We start from the raw sequence: 18,634 nt of genomic DNA, 5'->3' as shown, positions 1-18,634 counted from the left end.
TTTATGCCCTCAAAAAAACAAATGTAGCAAATTTGTGAGGCAAGACTTCCCTTGGCTAAATCCATTTTGGCTTTATCCCATCAAACTATGCTTATCTATATGTTCAGCAATTTTGTACTTTATGATAGTTTCTACCATTTTGCCTGGCACAGACATCAAACTCATGGGTCTGTAGTTTCCTGGATCACCCCTTAATCCTTTACATTTTTATTTTTTTTTTTTTTAACATGTTTTGTATACCATATATTCGGTTTTGCCATCATAACGGTTTACATTAGGAGAATGACATTAGAGTTTTAACAAATACAATTTAAAGATAAAGTTGGGTAGCAATGGGGGTAAAAGAGGGTTAGATTATACAGGGAAACTTTTTAGATTTCTGTTATAGAGTTCGTGGTTTGATTAGTCTGTCGTAAGTTGATAGGATGGTGTCTTTGTTTTCTTTGGAGTTGTCTGGTTGGGAGTTTGTTGGTTTTGATAGTTGAGATCTTCTGAAAAAGCTCTGGTAAAAAGCCAGGTTTTTAATTCTTTTTTGAAAGTTTTGGTGTCAACTTGGGTTCTTAGATTTAGGGGTAAGGCGTTCCATAGCGATGGGCTGGCGATGGATATAGCTCTCTTTCTCGGGTTGATACCAGGTGCATTATTTTAGCATGAGGAATTTTGAGGTGGCCTTTATTCATTGAGCGAAGATTCCTTTTTGGAGCATGTAGTTCAATGTGTTCAGTTAGCCAATGGTTTTGTTGTCCTGTGATAAATTTATGGAGGATTGATAAAACTTTGTATTCTATTCTGAATGTGTCCATTCATATGTAAGGGTCTGAAAAATCAGGTCGTCTACCCTAGGCTTGTTTCAGTATGGAGAAAACATAAATATGAAAGAAAACAGGGATTAAGTACATGAGAATGGAAGAATAGATTAAATACTGGAGTATGTATAAAATATAAGGAAATGCAGATACTATTGCACATCATAAATGTTTATTTCATCCCTTTTTAGGTTTACAAATGTTTTCATTTTTACAAGATAAAATTCTGACACCCCTGATAGGTGACAATGATAGGCTCTCACCTCCCCAAAATACAAGAAATCAGGTCCATAGTGCATGCTACGAAGAGAATAAAAAGCAAACAGAGCATCAGTGCTCTCTCACCATCTGTATAGCCAGGCAGAGGGAGCATGGAGCCGTGAAATAAGCTGCTCCCACCACAATGAAAACGCACTCAAGCCTGTTAGCTCTGAGGCTGAGGCAGAAAGAGTAGGCAATTATTGCTGTACTGCGCTCTGTGTAGTAAAGAAATCCAATCTGATTATTCCCTTTTGATATAGCAGCTGAAAGAGGCATCTCATCTGCGCCAGGAAATGCAGAAAGCCGTCTTGTCGCCTTCCTCGGGGGTCTCTCACTGAGCAGCAGAGGAAGAGCACACAGGAACCACATTAATCTGGTGCTTCTGACAGGAGAGGATCTACAGAGCTTCACACCAGGTTTGTAGAAAAATCTCCATAAAGGGATGGGGCAGTCCCATCTCCCCAAGCTCTCCTTAGCTTCCAGTAGGGCCTAGATTTCTTCAAAACATTTCCCTTCTTTTTATGATTTAGCAAAATGAAGTTTACAGTGAAAATGGCCATAGTTTCTCCAAACAGAGGCCCAGAGCATGTCTCAGCCATAGAAACCACATTCCTTTTCCTAACTTAAGCCTTCCATTAACACTCTCTATCGCTGGAGACCTTGGTATGAGCACAGGAACCTGTCCATTCATCTCCTCAGAACAGGTGAGGACCAAAGAAGTTTGCCAACAAAACTGGTATGTTTGACAGCTGGGAGATATCCTTGGCAAGAGAAGGGTAGGCGGAGGCAACCAGGCGGGCCAATGAGCTCATGCCTGCTAACATCTACTAAACTATTGTGTACAGGAAGGGTTTGAGGAACAAACCTGCTAAGCCTGAGCTGGCTACCTCTTCCTAGACTATGACCTTTTCCCCTCGTTTAAGAGTCTTCAGCTGGTGGAACGTCACTTTTATCTGGAACGGTTTGAGATGTGTTAATTGGGAGTTGCAGTAAATTTTGAAAAAAAGCATTTTACAAAAGCTGGTAAAAAGAGATGTGCCCAGGATGTGATCAATTGAAACTGGTTTAGATAAATTATTCATTTTAAACTGGCTTTAAGATAACGTAGACAGGGTGTGATCATTTTATACTGGTTTAAACTCCTTGTGCTGTGGACATAGCTGAGACAGTTTAAGTCTCAGGAGCAGAAGGGGCTCTGAAGATGTCCTTCACTGGATGCTCTGTGGTCCAGGCTGGGTTTAATATACTTTTCCAGCAAGATAAGCAATGCAGGGCAGGACATCCGCAGAGGGTGTCACAGTTAAATACAAAACAATGCTATCTACACTGAAACCCGACCAAATTACAAACATTGTGGAGACATTCTCAGAAAGCCGTGGAAGTTCCAAACTATAGCAAGTCAGAAAATTATGGCTCCCTTCCCACTGATCTCCTGTACGGAGTTATGTAGCCGCTACCATCACTGCACTATAATCTCATAGCAGTGCAGTCACCCTTACGGTTATCACCACTGCATTATAGCAATAGTCACATGCTGCAAGCTCTATTTCTCTGCCTTTTTAGTAAAATCAAACGTAAGGTCTGAGCCATGAGCTGAGGACGGCCTTCTCAGCTGAAATTCACAATCTGTAAAACACAGGTTAATACATCGCCATTTCACCCTGCTGGGAGATAAAACAGTTTGGACCCTCTCTTCTGACCCAGGCTCTAAGCAGCCTCTTCCTCCCTCCTTGGCAAGCGTCATGCCATATAAATGATCCTTTTGGGTGCAGCAGCTGTTTACTCATAAAATTCATCATTAGGGACTACGAGGCCAATTTTCAAAGGGTTTCGGCTCCTACATTGCCCCATTTGAAAATTATCTAGGACTGAATGCCTACACTTAGGCTCCTAGTTTCACTAAACACTGGGGGGCTATGGGGTGGAGTTAGGGCAGGGAGAGAAAGTTAGGGGCTTTGCACTGATTTTCAGCTCTAGGAGCCTAAATCTGGGCAAGTGAATAGCAGCCCTAACTTTCAGCTGAAAACTTAGGACCCCTCAGGCCTAGATTCATCATTTTCCTATAATTTTTGCATGAATAGCACCTGTGATAATTTGGGAGAGACTCTATATAAAGCTCTCATACAAGTCAACTATATCACTGTGGGAGGGTCAACTAGGAACTCAGGGTGAGGCTTTGGTGGTGGTCTAGGGTTTTGGGGCCAGATTTACATTCACAGTGAGATGTACAAATCAGTGAAGATTGGTTGTGATTTGGAATGATAAACTCTCTACCCAGGTGCTATCAAACTAGGAAGAGAGTACATCGTAGAAATCTCAACTCTGTGTCCCTTTCCTCGTTCCAAATCACATCAAATCTTCACTGATTTGTACTATGCTGTTCGTACATCTCACTGTGAATGTAAAACTGGCCCCAAAACCTCACCTTGAGATCCTAGTTGACCCTCCTACAGTGGTATAATTAGTTGACTAATATCTCTCCATCTTCATTCCACTCCAATTCACTCGTTCTCCCCTCTCCTGCCCAAAACGGGATTTGCAATAAATATCGCGAAGCCCATTTTGGGTATATCGCACAGCTTAATGACAGGAAAAAAGGTGTACTTATTTCCAGTGTTGAAACGTGCGATAACGTGCGTGACACTATTGCACGTAAAGTTTGATCAACCCTGCCCAAACTCCTTCCCTTTGACTAAAATAAAAAATTTGCATATGCATCTCGCAATGCGATAAATAACGCATGCGTTATGGCCCTAACGCAGTTTGATGAACGACCCTGTAAGTTTGGCTGGAATAGGCGCCTAACTCAGGTGTCTGAATTTAAAAGCTTAGCTTATTTGAATATCAGGAGGGTGTGAATTCAGCTGTCCTGTCAACCAAGCAGATGCTCTGAGCGAGAGCCTCCTCCAGCAGGAGCACTGCATGTCCCTAAGCCTTTGGTAGAATAACAGTCCTGGAGCACCTGCTTTGTGACAGTTTGCTACTTTCTGCCAACGACGCTTCCTCTGTTTTGAGACATCCTATTATTGTGCTTGAAGCACAGACACCCTTATCTCAGCAAAACACCCATGAGGACATCTCCTATGCTAAGAGTAAATATTTCTAATTACAGGTTTGGTTCCATATGACCCAGTTACCGTCACTATTTTGCTCTAGTTGCCACTCAGCCACAAACAAACCACACTCCCACTATTTATATGAAATCAGATATTTCTTTGTTCGCTTCTATGAACTCGAGCGCCTGCCAGTGGCCTGGTGATAGGCCCTGCTTGGCTGTGTGTTTGAGCATCTGAGCCCACGTCTGCTCCTTCAGCCTCACATTAGGGGGCGAGGTGGGGATCTGGGGCAATGCAGGAGAGCCAGAGGCTGTTTGTGCTGTGCATGACTTAGGATTCCTCAGGCTCTCATGGGGCCTCAGTTTCTGACTATTCCCTCCACCCCTTAAAGGCAGGTGAGAAGGGTTGAGACAGGGCTCACATCCAGAGAATAAAACACATGGATACATAAAAGGATATAAAAAGGAAGTCATCTTCACCTCAGTGACCACAAGCCAGGAAGCCCGGCTGTCACTGGACAGTAAGGCTTGTTTGGACAGACTAACAAGGCTTCTATGTCTATTCTTTTTCTGAATGAGGCTGGGCAGCGCATCTTCCACAGAATCCCTAACATGAGCAGTTCAAATCACACGCACGTAAAAATGAGGAGTATTAAGCCAGCCCAGGTGGTGCTTTGCCTGCATATTGCAGCATGAGGTGAGACAGAGCCTGGAGTGCCACCGTTTCAGCTCAGGCCAGAACTAGCAGGTGGGAGTGCGTTTAGGTCAAAACCCCTCTATAAGGCACAACTGTAACAGGATGGTAATGCAAAGCAGCAAGATGGGTCTGTATGTGTAACGTGATGCTGGAGAGTGCTCGAGAGGTACCACCACCATAAGTGAAGGCAGGGCACCTACCAGTCATCTCCTAACTCCTATTATGAAATGGTCAGGCTGCTTTGTGATGTCGCACTGGCCCTTAATGATCAGGTAAAAGCACTGGTGACATAATAACATTTAAAATCAAATGAAGCCCATGCTCCTTATAACAGCACAGTGTCTTTGCTGGCTGTGGCTTACCAGCAAGGTGCAGGAGTTTCCTGGCCAGCTTTGAGCTTTGTGGCACAGCAGGATCTGGAGAGGTTTTTTTTTTTGCTACAATCACATGACAACACTGCTAAGCTAGCATTTACGCACTATTGCATGGAAAAAAATCCTGTGCATCTATCTGGGTACTAAGCAGGGGCAAGAGACGCTTTTATGACGCTTCATAACATCACCAACCTGAAATGTGGCACTCCAGCAGAAAAACCTTACACTCATCATCAATGACCCGACTGGCTGAATGTTCCAACAAGTTGCACACATTACATACACACTCATTTCAATCTGGATTTAGCAAAGACTGCAATCTAACCACGTCAGAAGGGACAGACCAGTTTGGCTGCTCAGAATACACTTGCCAGTTAGAAAACAGCTGAAACAATGACCGATGCCATCACAACACTGCCACACGTCACAGTATCACATTCTGACTGGTCATGGACAGCTCATTTAATAACATCCTCCCCTCTAACGCAGAACGCATCATCATTAATATTCCCCTGCAGAAAGGCTCAGGAGGGGAGAGGCTCATCCCAGGATGAGACCTGCTGTGTGCTCGTCACCTCCCAGCTCAGGCCAACCCAGCATGTCAGGATGGACGGCCGTGCGTACGCCTTCAACAGCACTCTACCCAGCATCTCCCACCCTCTCTAGCTCCCGTTTCAGGGCGATTGCACTGAGAGACTGCACCTCTATCTGGGACATTGATCTGAAGGATGCTCTACAAAATTGTGCTGTGTGGGCAGCAATACGCCACTGTCACTGAAATCCTCTTGCCAAACTGAGAGAGGGGTGGATTCCCTTCTCCCCATAAAAATGATTAAATATCTACAAAGCATGCCAGAAGCTCGGAGCCATGATACATTCTGACTAGCTTTCTATAAGCAAGGGTACCGTCCCATTAGCAAAGAAACGACTTCAGTAAATGGGCTTGGCAGCCATGCATCAGTCTGCAGGACCAGGAGACCCTTTGTGAACAATGGCGTGGGCGCATGGGCTAACGTGGGGCTTGCAGACGGAAGTCACATACACATACGTGGGATGATGCAGCAGATCTGGGAGTGCCAAGCTCTGTGCTGGAGTGTCTGCTTTCAGCTGAGTAATGAGCACTGCAGCTCTTAAAATAAAATTTGCAGTATATACAGATAGTATATATTACATATACAAGTACAGTATAGATTGTACATATATATTGCAGCAAGTTCTCCATAAAACATTCTTTTTTCAATAAATAAGAAAGTTATTTTTACATGATAAAAAGGTCTGGGTGCACAGCACAGAGCCTGTATATGTACAAGGCTGGACGTAGCTGAAGGTTTCCAGTTATAAGGAATAGGCTCTGGAACTCCAGCCTGCAGTGTCCATGGGAGAGGAGTGAGGTCAAGGGGCACACGTCCAGCAGGAACAGGAAGGCAGTACACTGGCAGGAGAGAGAAGGGGACTGATCTGTGTATAATACATGGAAATAAGCAGTTTCCATCACCTCACAGAACAGCAGTAACTTCTCTTTCAGCTCTTGAAATCAGACTTCTTGGGTCCTCTGTGGACGATGTCTGTCTTGTCCATGCTCTTCTTAGTCATTCTGCCATGGCCGCCAGCAGGAAAGGCAAGATGACCACATCCCTCCCTCACTTTTTCATGGACTCTCTCACTGGCCGGTCTCTTTTCCATAGTCTCAATCAATAGGAAAGACGAGGTAACAGTGCTGCTATCCTCTCACAATCACTTCCCACTCCTTCATTCACAGGCAGTCTTTCTTATGGTCTCCAGATATGGCAGATAACATGTCCCTGAGTACGCTTTCTCCCTTTTAGATAATCTCTTCTTCAGGGACTTTAAGCTGGAAATGCAAAGTATCTGTCTGTTCCTAGATAATCATCCTCCCTCTCAGGCAGTTTCTCCTCCATGGCTTTCATCAAGAAAGGCAACGTAACTGCCTCTTCCTACAAATGCATCCTCTCTCTCACTGGGTTGTCACTCTTCCATTGCTCCAGCAGGAAAGGCGAGGTACCCCGCAAACACCTGTGCTCTCGTTGGGCGGTCACTCCTCCATGGTCTCCAGCACAAAAGGGGAAGTCACCGCATGCTCCTGTGTAATAGCCGCAAGCTCTTTCAAGAACTCGGAGAAGATGACTGCACAGTACACGGCATTCTTGACTCTCAGCGCTTCATTCTGCTTCTCAGCCGAGCTCTTGAAGATGGATGTGCCAGAGAGGGCGTGAAGCACCTGGCCATCTCGCATGTGCTGGAAGGCGAGCTGGGCAGCTTGCCGTGCTCGTGTTGGGCTGTTGGTGTGACGCAGGATTAGTTCTCCAATTGATGGCTTCCGACTCTTCACTTCAAAAAAAGGAAAAAAGAATCAGAATGAGAAATAGCAGAAAGGAAGGGATACAGAGAACCAACATGCATACATTAGTTGCACAGTGCTGTTAATTATACGATGTTCCCTTCACCGTTGACAGTACTATGTCCTCACTAGCTTGCTGAGACATGTCTCCCAGAAAAGTAATAAATGATTCACAATTTGTTGCAGAGAATAAATCAACTCATTTTATGCCCTTCCCAATTAACCTCATTCCACTCTCAATTAAGACCCTATGGCAGTACACGTAGAATAACTAACATTATTGGAGAAATTACTTAACTGATAATTTCATTTTCCTTAGTATAGACAGATGGACTCAGGACCAATGGATTGTGCTCCCCTGCCAACAGATGGAGATGGAGTCAGATTTCAAAGCTGACGTCACCCTAGATATACGTCTCATTTTATTTATATGTTGTTAATTTCTGATCTGCCTACTTCCTGGCTACTACAGCCCCCAAGTTCTATGTCCCTGTTATATGTAACTTTGCTTGCTTCAGCCTTCTTGTTCGGTTATACTTGTTATTCCCTAGTTCCATGTAAACCGGCCTGATGTGAATTTTATTCATGAAGTCCGGTATAGAAATATATACTAAATAAATAAATAAAATATAACCCTGCAGTGACCTCAGCCCTTCAGTATTCTCTGCAAAAGCCACTGTGGACATGCTATTGAAAAAACAATTAAAAACCTTGATTAAAAACGGATAACTGTAACTGTACTAAACCAAACATAAACACTGAACCCCTGTAAGATTAAAGATGCCCTGATCTAGGGACTGGATGACTGCATACTCGTAATCTCTTGGAATCGATATCCACTCCATGGGTGAATCCTTGGCACCATTCTTGGGCAGCCGGGGCCGGGATGCTGAGTCCATCTGTCTACACTAAGGAAAACAAAATTATCAGGTAAGTAATTTCTCTATTTCCTAGTGTGTAGCCAGATGGACTCAGGACCAATGGGATGTACAAAATCTACTACCGATCGTGGCAGGAGGCTGCAAGCAGTCCAGTTAATACCGCCCTTGCAAAGGCTGTATCTTCTCGGGCCTATACGTCCAGGCAATAGAACCTGGAGAAAGTGTGCAAAGAGGACCACGTTGCCGCTCGGGAGATATCGATGAGGGACAGCAGTCTAACTTCCTCCTATGAGACTACCTGAGTCCTGGTGGAATGAACTTTAACCTGAGAAGGTAATGGCTTTCCTGCCTCCACAAAGGCTCCCGTGACCACCTCCTTAATCCAGCGAGCTAGGGTAGCCTGCGAAGCTGGTTCTCCCTGCTTCCTTCCACTGTGAAGGACAAACAGGCGGTCTGTCTTTTGGACCAGCTCTGAAACTTCCAGATACCGCATCAGAGGTCTACAGACATTCAAATGACGGAGGAGGCAGTATTCCTCAATGTCCCTGTGCTTATGTAGGGAAGGCAACGAAATGGACTGATTCAAATGAAACTCCAAGATTACCTTGGGCAAGAAGGATGGAACAGTACAAAGCTGTAATGCTCCTGGAGTCATCCGGAGGAACGGTTCCCGACACAATGCCTGCAGTTCAGAGATGCGATGCACCAAGCATATAGCCACCAGAAACACAGTTTTCAAAGTTAATAAATGCAAGGAAAGACTGCGCAGCGGCCAAAAGGAGGGACCTGCCAAAACATTCCAATACTAGATTAAGATTCCACAAGGGAATCGGTCACCGTAGGGGTGGCCGAAGGTTCTTCACTCCTTTCAGAAAATGGGCCACGTCCGGATGAGCCAACAGGGAGGTTCCGTTCATCTCACCCCTGAAACAGGAGAGAGCCGCTACTTGCACTTTCAAAGAGTTAAGGGCCAAACCTTTATTCAAGCCGACTTGCAAAAATTGCAGAATAAGTGGGATTTTGACTGCCCGACGGGAGACACTGCATTCCTCGTACCAGGCCTCAAATACTCTCCAAACCCGCACATACGCTAGGGACATAGAGAACTTCTCAGCTCGGAGTAAGGTGGCAATTACTGCTGCAGAATATCCTCGCTTCATCAGGTAAGCCTTCTCAAGGTCCAGACCATAGACAGAATTGAGTTGGATCCTTGTGAAGGACTGGTCCCTGCTGTAGCAGGTCCTTGTGTGGTGGGAGGCACAGGGGAGTCTCTACCAGGAGTCTCCACATGTTCGCATACCATGGATGCCTGGGTCAATCTGGAGCTACCAATAGGACTAATCCCCTGTGGTGCTTGATTCTGCTAATGATCCTGCCGAGCAGTGGCCATGGAGGGAAAGCATAAGAACATAAGAACATAAGAACATGCCATACTGGGTCAGGCCAAGGGTCCATCAAGCCCAGCATCCTGTTTCCAACAGTGGCCAATCCAGGCCATAAGAACCTGGCAAGTACCCAAAAACTAAGTCTATTCCATGTAACCATTGCTAATGGCAGTGGCTATTCTCTAAGTGAACTTAATAGCAGGTAATGGACTTCTCCTCCAAGAACTTATCCAATCCTTTTTTAAACCCAGCTATACTAACTGCACGAACCACATCCTCTGGCAACAAATTCCAGAGTTTAATTGTGCGTTGAGTAAAAATGAACTTTCTCCGATTAGTTTTAAATGTGCCCCATGCTAACTTCATGGAGTGTCCCCTAGTCTTTCTACTATCCGAAAGAGTAAATAACCGATTCACATCTACCCGTTCTAGACCTCTCATGATTTTAAACACCTCTATCATATCCCCCCTCAGCCGTCTCTTCTCCAAGCTGAAAAGTCCTAACCTCTTTAGTCTTTCCTCATAGGGGAGTTGTTCCATTCCCCTTATCATTTTGGTTGCCCTTCTCTGTACCTTCTCCATCGCAATTATATCTTTTTTTGAGATGCGGCAACCAGAATTGTACACAGTATTCAAGCTGCGGTCTCACCATGGAGCGATACAGAGGCATTATGACATTTTCCGTTTTATTCACCATTCCCTTTCTAATAATTCCCAACATTCAGTTTGCTTTTTTGACTGCCGCAGCACACTGCACCGACGATTTCAATGTGTTATCCACTATGACACCTAGATCTCTTTCTTGGGTTGTAGCACCTAATATGGAACCCAACAGTGTGTAATTATAGCATGGGTTATTTTTCCCTATATGCATCACCTTGCACTTATCCAAATTGCTCCCTCTCTCGTCGGTTCCTGAACCAATTGCTCCATAAAGCTATCATTTATTCCATCCAGGAATATAGCAACTCTTCTTCCGGCCAGGTCTGAACAAGAGCTTCGATCCCCAGGGACCATGGATCTCTTCTGAGACTGAAGAACTGGGGAACTTTTGCATCGTGAGATGCAGCCAGCAGGTCGATGGATGGGAGGCCCCAGTGATCTACTGTCAGTTGAAAGGCTTCGGCTGACAACACCCACTCTCCTGGATCCAGACTCTCCCTGCTTAGAAAGCCTGCTCTGACGTTGTCTTTTCCTGCTATGTGTGAGGCTGAGATCATCTGTAGATATATTTCCACCCATTCAATAAGGAGGTCTATCTCCTGAGACACTTGCTGGCTCTTGGTTCCTCCCTGGCGGTTGATGCAGGCTACCATCGTTGCGTTGTCCGACATTATGCGGACTGCTTGTCCCTGGAGTCTGTGGCTGAATTGCAAGCATGCCAGCCTCTACTTGGGCTTCCAGGTGATTGATGTTCCAATGGGCCTCTTCCTCCATCCAACATCTCTGGGCCGTGAGTTCCTGACAGTGAGCTCCCCAGTCCCGGAGACTCGTGTCCGCTGTAAGAACCAGCCAGTTCGGGGAGGAGAGGGACACCCCCTGCTCAGATGAGTCGCTTGAGGTGACAGCAGACTACCATAGGTAAGTGGAGCCGAATCAAGTAATTTGGAGACTGCGTGTTCCAATGTGACAGCAGCGAACGTTGAAGTGGGTGCATGTGTGCTCTCGCCCATGGCACTACTTCTAAGGTTGCCGCCATCAAACCAAGAACTTTTGAGATAGCTCCACACCATCGGGCATATTTTGTTCATCAAATGACGCACCTGGGACATCAACTTCCGTATCTGTGTGGTTGGGAGGAAGGCCTTGCCCTGCCTGGTGTCTAACCAGGCTCCCAGATACTCCAACGACTGGGAAGGCTTGAGATTGCTCTTGTCCAGGTTTACTACCCAACCAAGGTCCTGAAGCAAGGAGGTCATTCTGTTGGTCACGCAGTCGTCCAAGTATGGGTGTGCCAGGATTCCTTCTCTTCTCAATGCTGCCGCCACGAACACCATAATCTTGGAAAATGTTCTTGGGGTAGTGGCTAGGTCAAAGGGCAGTGCCTGGAACTGATAATGGCGATCCAGTAAGGCAAAGTATAAGAAGCATTGGTGTTGTTTTTTTTTCCTTTATTTTCAAGATTTTGAGCAAATTACAGTCATAATATTGACATTAAAGAATAACGACAATCAATATTCAATTCAAAAAAGAAAAAGAAAAAGTATTATCTAGTGAGATCACAAGAAAGGGGACTGAAACATATAAGAAACAAAATAAAAGAAAGAGCTCTTCAATTTACATTATATCCTCCTATTTAACATAGAGACCCAAGGAATAGCCAACTAAGGAAGTACAGTCGGGGGTCTTTTCCTATTTTGCAAGAAATCTTCCAACTGGCAGGATCAAAGAAAATATACTTAAAAGTACCACGTTTAACAATACACTTACACTATTACATTTTCATTTCATTTCATTTATTAAAATGTATTAATCGCCTAACACTTAACAAGGCCTAAGCGATATACAAGAATACATACATAATAAAAACAAAATAAAATACAAATAACAAATTTCAGCTTCACAGAAACCAAGAAGCAAAATACCAAATATTAATGGTACATTTACTATTTTAGGCATAGAAGCATATTCCAAAAATGGAATATTCAATTATTAAATCATCATATTTACTTTAATAAGCAGATTAAGAACATTCATGCCGCCTCATTTATCATTGAACGCACGCTGGAGCAGATATTCCTTAAATGCCGTTTTGAACTTTTTAACATCTTCTAAAGATCTGAGGTCAAAAGGAAGGACTAGTTGTCTTTTAAGTAAGAATGCTTTCCTTCTCAATTGGGTCGCTCTAGCAACTTCAGGAAAGATAACAAGAGACTGACCTAGGAAATTTTTAATCAGTAACTTTAAAAAACATTTTCATCATCCAAATTCTATCAGATTCAAGGGCAAAGTCAACAAGTAAGGTTGCATAACCTGAAATTTCAATTTGAGAATCTTGAATCAAAGCAGTAAGATTATCTAAGGGATTAATTTGCAAGGAGGAACTACCAGAAGATGGAGATACCTGCCTTGATGACAAATAGAAAGCTTTAGTGATAGGTGGAATAGAAGATTGAGGAAATTTAAGAACCTCGGTATAAAACTTCCTAAGCAACTCAATTGAAGATAAACAGATTTAGGAAAATTTAATATTCTCAGATGCAAAGGTCTAGAATTATTCTCTAAAGCTTCTAATTTATGTTGACAAACTTCTTGACCCTTAACCAAGGTCACATATCTGTTTTACCTAAAGTCTCACATTTCTGTTCCAAAAGGGAAATATGTTGTGTGGTATCGTTTAAAACTTGGTCTTGCCCAGAAATCTGATTTTCAATTTGAGCAACAGTAGCAACTAAATTGTCAAATCTAGTCCCCATCGATTGTTCCAATCCCTTGATGGCAAACCAAAGTGACTCCATTGTGATCTGCGCAGGTCTCCCAGAAGAGTTAACAGTATGTAAATTACCAAAGGTAAGAGATCCAGAAACCATCCGGGAAGACAACAAAGCTGGAACTCCCCCCTCCCCCAAGGAGAATCATTTGGAACATCTTGTATAAGTTCCTGATTCACCTGAAGACCAGATAAAGATGCAGATTCTAAAACAGGTGGTGATCAGAGGTCAGGGCTGAGAGAAATTGAGCTCGTAGAAGTGATGGGATTAGTCCTGCCTAGCTGATCCAGCCCTGAAGGAGTACTCGAGCTCGAAGCTTGAAAAAATCCCAGAATGGTCAATTGGGACATTGAAGAGGAAGCTGGAAGATTAGGTGGGGGACATCGAACAGATCCCTTTCTCTTCTTCCCCATTAGAACTTACGAGAAAACAACCAAAAGAAATAAATGAAATGTAAGGACGAGACCACTTACTTGAAAAAGTTCACAAAAAAGGCAACAAATATTCCAACAATTCAAATATTCCAAACAACAAGGCAAGCCGTGCGGCTTAGGCAGCATGCTGCAACATGTCGAAATTTAAAGCCCCTCCTGATGTCCCGGGGAAATGACGCAGACACCCAGGACAGCCAGGGAACACGATTGAAACAGGCACCTGGCAAGTAAGGGCTCAGGCAACAGAGTGGTAAAGTGCTCTCCTCTCAGTCCCCAAGCGTTGGTGTTCTTGATGGATTGGAATATGTAGGTAGGCCTCGGATAGGTTCAGAGAGGTTAGGAACTCTCCTGGTTGTTCAGCCATTCCCACAGAGCGTAAGGTTTCCATGCAGAAAAGAGTCACTCGTGACAGTTGCCACTCTTGAGGTCCAGGATGGGGCGAAAGGAATCTTCCTTCTTGGGTATGATGAAATAGATGGAATAACATCCTGTATTTTCCTGAGGCATAGGTACTGGGATTACAGCCCTCATCCTGAGGAGCCTTAAAGCGTAATCTCCACTGCCTGCTTTTTGTGATGGGAGTAGCAAGGAGACATCATGAATACGTCCCGAGGAGTGCTGCAAAATTCCAGCGCATATCCTTCTCGTATGACTTCCAGTACCCACTTGTCCGAAGTGATCGCGACCCATCTTTGGTAAAACAAAACAGTCGATCCCCTATCTCCTCAATCCAAAGATGGGTTGGTAACATTTCACTGGGAGGTTCTGCCCTTCTCTTGACTATGAAAAGACTGAGTTCTTCCAAAGGGCCAAGACCTCTGAAATGTCGAGTTTCTGTAGGGGCAAAAACGTTGAAAGCCCTTGTACTGGCCCCTCATAGGCGAGGGGCACTGCAACTGCTTCATCTTCCAGTAGCCGGGGGACTGGAAATTCGCCCCATTTACTGGCCAGTTTTTCCAATTCGTTTCCGAATAGGAGTGATCCTTTAAAAGGCATCTTTGTAAGGTCAGCCTTAGAGGTTGCATTGACTAACCAATTCCGCAGCCATAGCTGTCTTCTGGCCGCTAACACTGAGGCCACTCCTCTGGCTGAAGTACGGACTAAATCCGAGCCCGTGTCTTCTAAAAAGGCGGGGCGGGTTCCATAGCCGCTATGGAGTTCACCCCCGAGTCATCCACCTCCTGAGAGAGAAGTAGACACAAACGCATTACCAGGGCACAACAAGAAGCAATCTGTAAGGTCATTGCTACTGCATCAAAGGCTTGCTTAAGGATAGACTCTAACCATCTGATGTGCGCATCCTTTAAGGCCGCTTCTCCCTCCACTGGGATAGTTCGCTTAGAGACAGAGCAGACCAGTGCATTCACTTTAAGGAAATGCAAATGTTCTCTCTCTGCAGGATCCAGGTACAGAGCTTCTAACGCTTGACCCCCCTTTAAAACTTGCTTCTGGGGCATCCCATTCCAGGTCAATCAACGCCTGGATGGTTTCCAGTACTGGGAAGTAGCAAGAAGCTTTGTGCAAGGAAATCAGAATAGGACTCTTCTTTGGTTCTGTCATAGATTCTGCTCTAGGAACTCCCAGCGTTTTCAGGGTCTAGGAAACCAAGGCTGGCAATTCAACTCTAAGAAAGAACCATAACATGGTTCGACATGGTTCTATTCCTGAGGGAATTTCCCCTTCTTCAAAGGGATCTTGCTCTTCGTCTGTGCCATCAGAGTCCCCACTAGGGAAATCCTTGGTCAGGCAGGGCATGCCTTGAGGTCTGCCAAGACAAATGGGAGAGGGAGAGGGGGCTGGCTGGGGTTCTGTCTGGACAGGGGCAAGCGAGGGAAGTAGACTGCACCTGTACAAAGGCCTGTAGTCCCAGGAAATATTCCACCCAAGAAAAGGCCGTTGGGGTCCATGCCTAGCCCAAGGAGAACTGGGGTGGGCCCAGCCAAGGGGTTACACAGATTCAGGGTACTTCCAGTTGCCAATCCATCACCTGAATGGATTGAGCCAGGCTCAGCAAAATCCGAGGAGGCCAGATACCCTTGGGCTTCCTCACAGTGCTGACACAAGTTGGAATCCAAGCTGAGAAGCACTCAGGGGCGGATTGGCCTATCGGGGCTTCGGGCATGCCCTGGTGGGCCAGTCACCTCAATCACGTGATAGGTGTTGGTCGCGGCAACCTGTGCCTAGGGCACCGAGACTTAGGGGGTGCTGCGGCAGGTGGCAGAATTTTGAGAGAAGTGAGTGTGTGCTTTGGATGTTTATAGTCCATGTGTAGTGTTACTGAGTGCCTCGGGCACAGAACTATATCCCTGTGAGAGAAGTGAGTGTGTGCTTTGGATGTTTATAGCCCCATGTGTAGTGTTACTGAGTGCCTCAGGCACAGACCTATATCCCTGTGAGAGAAGTGAGTGTGTGCTTTGCATGTTTATAGCCCCATGTGTAGTGTTACTGAGTGCCTCAGGCACAGACCTATATCCCTGTGAGAGAAGTGAGTGTGTGCTTTGCATGTTTATAGCCCCATGTGTAGTGTTACTGAGTGCCTCAGGCACAGACCTATATCCCTGTGAGAGAAGTGAGTGTGTGCTTTGCATGTTTATAGTCCATGTGTAGTGTTACTGAGTGCCTCAGGCACAGACCTATATCCCTGTGAGAGAAGTGAGTGTGTGCTTTGCATGTTTATAGTCCATGTGTAGTGTTACTGAGTGCCTCAGGCACAGACCTATATCCCTGTGAGAGAAGTGAGTGTGTGCTTTGCATGTTTATAGTCCATGTGTAGTGTTACTGAGTGCCTCAGGCACAGACCTATATCCCTGTGAGAGAAGTGAGTGTGTGCTTTGCATGTTTATAGTCCATGTGTAGTGTTACTGAGTGCCTCAGGCACAGACCTATATCCCTGTGAGAGAAGTGAATGTGTGCTTTGCATGTTTATAGTCCATGTGTAGTGTTACTGAGTGCCTCAGGCACAGACCTATATCCCTGTGAGAGAAGTGAATGTGTGCTTTGCATGTTTATAGTCCATGTGTAGTGTTACTGAGTGCCTCAGGCACAGACCTATATCCCTGTGAGAGAAGTGAATGTGTGCTTTGCATGTTCATAGGCCCACGTGTTGGGTTCTCACCTAGTGTTTCTGAGCGTCTCAGGGATGGAGCCATATTCTGAGACTCATTCCAGTCCAGTTTCCCTCTAGCAATCAAGTACTTTTTGGCTTTGAACAGCAAGGCAGGAAAATCCTCTTGAGATGCAGCAAAGGTTTCTATTTTATTTTTTACTGATCCTAAGACCTGTGGAAGAAAACAGAAAACATTGTTGGCTCCAGTACAGCTCATTCACAGGTTAACATAACCTAGCTGAGTTTGGACAATGGCATAAACACCAGGATTCAGTTATATCGTGGCCTGAAGATGAGAAGTTAAGCCCACTATTTAGTTAGCTCTTACACGACCATGACTTAGCAGTCTCTGATGCTAATCAGCAGATCAGTAGGCTCCAATGAACTGCAAGGCTTTAAAAGAAAACCCTGCCCTCTGACTACCCTGAAGCACTGCAAGCTGTAATACTCACCCTGTTACTCAAGGTGGGATTAGCAAGTGACATGGTGTCTAGGTCCCCTGTATCTCTAAAAAGCAGAATATTGAAAGACAATAACCTCTGAATCCCAAACATGACTTGTTCTGCCTTCCTATTTTTATTTTTGCTTTCTTTTCACTCTTCCATTGATACGGCACAGCTGGTAGACTGGGAAGATAGCCAATGCTTTGTTAAGGTATGAAGCTGATAATGACACCTTCATCATTAGTGTAGTTTAGCCTGGCAAATCTCCCAGAGCTTGGGTCTTAATTGGCACCAGACTCCAGAGAAACAATTGAGTTTTCAACTTTTAAGATCTGTTACAAACATATGCCTGCTGCAAGCAGTATTTACATATCTAGTCATTAGGAGTTTAAATGCTAAATGCTTATGAGATTATAACATTTCTTTACTTAATCGCTGAAGCTAGAAATATGTAATCAGGTGCTCTTCTGCTAATAAAATGGAGATAAGTGCTTCTAATTCTAATTATATATTTAATTAGTTGAATAATGGTAAAAGGAAAACAAAGCACGCAGCTTGACTAAGCACATATAATGCAATCTATTATGTTCATATATCTGAGATCAATGAATTTTTGTAGCTAAATTCTCCTGGCCATGTAACTTGACTTATATACACTGAATATTGGAAATTATGTGATTTTTAGTAATTAAAATACATGAGGTCATGTGTCTCTGAGATAATAAGACTTGACCTATATTGAAATAAATTCAGTACTTAAATCCTTGGACCATGAGTTCATGAATTGTCAACAAGAAAAAGAGTATATATATATGCAGTGAAGTGTAAGAGCTTGAGGCTGCTATACTATACAGAGTATGGTATGCCCGGAACCTTGGCAATATTAACTTGTATTCGGTAAGAAACAATCTTTTATTTTTTAATTATTTCTGTATCTATGACATGACTTGATCAATTAAATACTTTCCTCATGTAAAATAAAAATCATATTCTTTTTTAAGAATATATCTTAACTTGACTATGACCTTGTTCTTATGACATTATAGTTCACTTGTTGTTTGTTCCTATGCTTCTCTGCTCTCCTATTGGTTTTTTGTACCCCTTACCCTTCCCCTGTTACTTGTAATTTCCGTTGCTTTTGTTCCATGTAAACAGAGGTGATGTTTCGACTAACATCGGTATAGAAAACTCTTTAAATAAATAAATAAATAAATATCTCTGACTGAGTTATCGATGTGGCTCTGATCTCATAATAAAAACAATTAACTGAGCTCAACATAATGCATCAACTCTGAGGAGCACTGATGTGTTAAACTTATGTGATATGGTGTTCTAAGGTAAAGAGGATAACCTTTAAGAGAAGTCCTTATTAACATTTCTCTTACTTAGAACTACCTATCAG

General features: G+C 44.1%; 1 protein-coding gene across 2 annotated transcripts in view; it reads right to left on the bottom strand.

The window, feature by feature from the left end:
* Positions 1–961: 961 nt before the first annotated feature.
* The window catches only part of FAM160A2 (family with sequence similarity 160 member A2), a 211,879-nt gene continuing 194,206 nt past the window's right edge, over positions 962–18,634 (bottom strand). For both annotated transcript variants that reach the window (XM_029601916.1, XM_029601917.1), the window contains exons 12-13: positions 16,799–16,961; positions 962–7,542 (exon numbers count right to left, since the gene is read on the bottom strand). In XM_029601916.1, the coding sequence (XP_029457776.1) occupies positions 7,247–7,542; positions 16,799–16,961 (459 nt within the window). In that variant the 3' untranslated portion in view covers positions 962–7,246. The remainder of the gene's footprint in view (positions 7,543–16,798; positions 16,962–18,634) is intronic.

Source organism: Rhinatrema bivittatum, chromosome 5 (genome assembly GCF_901001135.1).
Source record: "Rhinatrema bivittatum chromosome 5, aRhiBiv1.1, whole genome shotgun sequence".
Lineage (NCBI taxonomy): Eukaryota > Metazoa > Chordata > Amphibia > Gymnophiona > Rhinatrematidae > Rhinatrema > Rhinatrema bivittatum.
The sequence above is the reverse complement of the archived record's forward strand: the minus strand, read 5'-3'. Positions and strand labels throughout refer to the sequence as shown.